This window comes from Citrus clementina, unplaced genomic scaffold (assembly GCF_000493195.1).
Source record: "Citrus clementina cultivar Clemenules unplaced genomic scaffold, Citrus_clementina_v1.0 scaffold_4, whole genome shotgun sequence".
Classification (NCBI taxonomy): domain Eukaryota; kingdom Viridiplantae; phylum Streptophyta; class Magnoliopsida; order Sapindales; family Rutaceae; genus Citrus; species Citrus x clementina.
Window position 1 is genome coordinate 17,536,196 of NW_006262274.1, and position 2,907 is coordinate 17,539,102.

Below are 2,907 nucleotides of genomic sequence, written 5' to 3' on the forward strand. Positions count from 1 at the left end.
AGCAGAAATGAACAAAGGAAGTGGAAGAGAAAACCAGCAGGAGCGGGAGCAACACTGCTGCATTTCTCACGAATTTCTCAGAGCGGCAAACTGTAACCCTGACAAAATAGCCGTTATACATGCCGCAGCATCGCCGTCTGATAGAAAATTGATCAACGGCTCTCCTTCTTCCTCTTATAATCCTCCGGTGTACGAAGGGGACGGTCGCTTCACTTTCTCTGAGGTGTTGGCGTCCGTTGATTCCCTCAGCTCTCGCCTCCGCTCCATTCTCGATCATTCTGATGACCCGCACTTGATCCTACCCCTGACCTCAGGTTACTAGTTTTACTTACTTTTTATTTTTATTTTTTTCGAATTTTGAAGTTTAATGCGAAAGTTTCAATTTTCAAATTTAAGGCTATGAGTAGGGCTTTGCAATTTTCAGTACAAAGTACTTAATAAGTGCTCTTAGATAAAAAGTGATTCTAGGTGCTTTTACATTAATAATTTTGATTCAAATTAACAATTTTGGCTTAATAGCAAGGAATAAATTGGATAGTGACATGCCCCTTCCTGTTGACATGTTATCTTCTTCAGCGTCTTTTGCATCAAATGAAGTGCAACCAGCTGCTGAGTTTATCAATGCATATAGACCAAAAATTATCGGAGTATATATGCTGCCATCAGTGGAATACATAATTTCTGTTCTTTCAATTTTGAGAATTGGGGAGGCTTTTTTGCCGCTTGATCCTACGTGGCCAAAAGATAGAATATTATCGGTTATTTCTTCTTCAAATGTTGGCCTTATTATTGCATGTGGATCTTCATTCAATGAAAGTGGCATCGGTTATTACCTGCTTGATAAATCACATTGGCTTATAGAAAGTGGCATTTGTCCGGTCTTGTGCTTTTCCATGGAAGAAAGGGTGGAAGATACTATTGGTCGGTCAAATATTGTTTGTCATTGTGAAAATGAGAGACAAAGATCATTCTGTTATTTGATGTACACGTCCGGGTCCACGGGAAAGCCTAAAGGTGTATGTGGCACTGAGCAAGGTAAGCAGTTATTTGAAAATTGCCTCTTCCGTGTGGCTTATCCAAAATTCTTGTTTCTGAGTGCTTTGATTTTCCTGTTTCCCTGCAAGATAGTACATATCGATGATGTGATTCCTTTACTTTCTCTTTAAGGTCTTTTAAACCGCTTTTTATGGATGCAAGACCTATATCCCCTGCACGGAGAGGAGCTTTTATTGTTCAAGACATCAATTAGTTTTATTGATCACTTGCAAGAATTTCTTAGTGCTATTCTTACTGCTTGTACGCTGGTTGTACCTCCAATCATTGAGCTGAAAAAGAATTTAATTTCTATCATCCATTTTTTGCAGGTACAATTTATCTGCTATGGTTTACGGCTACTGTCTGACTGTCCTTCCCGTTAAGCTTGTTATATGTGGGCAGCTTTATATTAGCTGTGGTAATGCGATTAAGATTGTAGCAAAACACAGAATTTAGTTGCCCTCACTAGCAGTTTTGGTGGTCAACAGAGCATTCACTGCTTGATGGCCATATAGTAAATATCAATATTATGTTCTGAATAATAAAGAGAGGGTTAAACAACATCTTAATCATATCCTGGTTCTGTTAGATATTACCTGATCAATTCATCATTATCATAAAAGCTTAAGGTTGTTCTTGCATAATGTTTCATAAATCATCTTTGTAGACTTGTAGCTTATAGCAGTTCTTGTTTACCAACATTTTTTTTGGATTAAAATGTAATGATTGTAATTAGACAGTAGAAGTACCTCAGTTAAGAAATGTTTCAGAAAGCTTAAAGTACAAGTTCTTTACAATTGTCACAAGAATTCCGTTGTATGAAGAGGAGTTATTTGCCTGAAATAACTTGATTGTGATTTAGTTAATTTTATTCAATTTTTGTCTTCGTCCATTTTGTTGTTTTATTTCTGGATCTGAGTCATTCTCTTACTGATATTCTGAGTCAATTATAAATGAGTATCATCTTTTGTCTTTTTATTGTAGGCTTACTCTATCAGTAGGCTCACTACTGTTCCATCACTGATGCGGGCAGTCCTTCCTGCTTTGCAAAGTCAGCATAATGTGCATGTTCGTAGTTCGTTAAAATTGTTAGTGCTGAGTGGTGAAGTCCTACCTTTATCCATGTGGGGTATTATTTCCAAGTTATTCCCCAAGATCTCTATCCTTAATTTATATGGCAGTACAGAGGTTAGCAGTTGAAAATCTCATTTTTGATTTGTTATTTGATAAAAGTTATTAAATTGTGCTACTTTATCTCTTCTAAAGATATTCACTCGTGCCACTAATCTGGAATGCATGGTTAGGAAGTTAATATTCTGGAATCATTCTCAATTCTCTAATTTTTTATGTTCTTTCTTGTTTATCACATGATTGTGCATTCGATATTACAATGAATATTATTCTCTTATATGAGCTGTGAAAATGAAAATGCTTGCTCTTGATGCTAGTACTTGAAGGGTTGAGATAATGACTTGAAAAAGTTGTTGCAACAATATTGTGTGTCACAAAGTCGTGCTTTTGATCTTAGGATGAAACAGTATTTCTATTATATGCCTTTCCTTGAATGCTATTCTTGAATAGATGAATAATTGGCTTGAGAAAGATTTTTCACGTGTATCAGCTATCCTTTAGATTTTACATTTAATGACTTATATGTCCATTTTTGTATTAAGGTATCTGGAGACTGCACGTATTTTGATTGCAAGAGGTTGCCAAGTATTTTGGAGATGAACACTCTTGAAAGTGTACCAATTGGTTTACCAATTTCTAATTGTGATATAGTGCTTGTTGAAAGTGATACTGGTTTTTTTTTTTTTTAAAAACAAAAATTAAAAAGGTCTTTGAAAAAGTTTTAAAAATTTTTTTTATGAA

The 2,907-nt window shown here is 35.4% G+C and overlaps 1 protein-coding gene across 1 annotated transcript in view; it reads left to right on the forward strand.

Annotated features, from left to right (window-relative positions):
- Window positions 1-2,907, forward strand: part of LOC18045566 (putative acyl-activating enzyme 19) — a 9,385-nt gene continuing 6,478 nt past the window's right edge. The window contains 6 exon segments of the mRNA XM_024185697.1: window positions 1-314; window positions 577-1,035; window positions 1,168-1,364; window positions 2,020-2,223; window positions 2,709-2,838; window positions 2,841-2,884. Coding sequence (XP_024041465.1) covers window positions 8-314; window positions 577-1,035; window positions 1,168-1,364; window positions 2,020-2,223; window positions 2,709-2,838; window positions 2,841-2,884 — 1,341 coding nt within the window. The 5' untranslated portion in view covers window positions 1-7.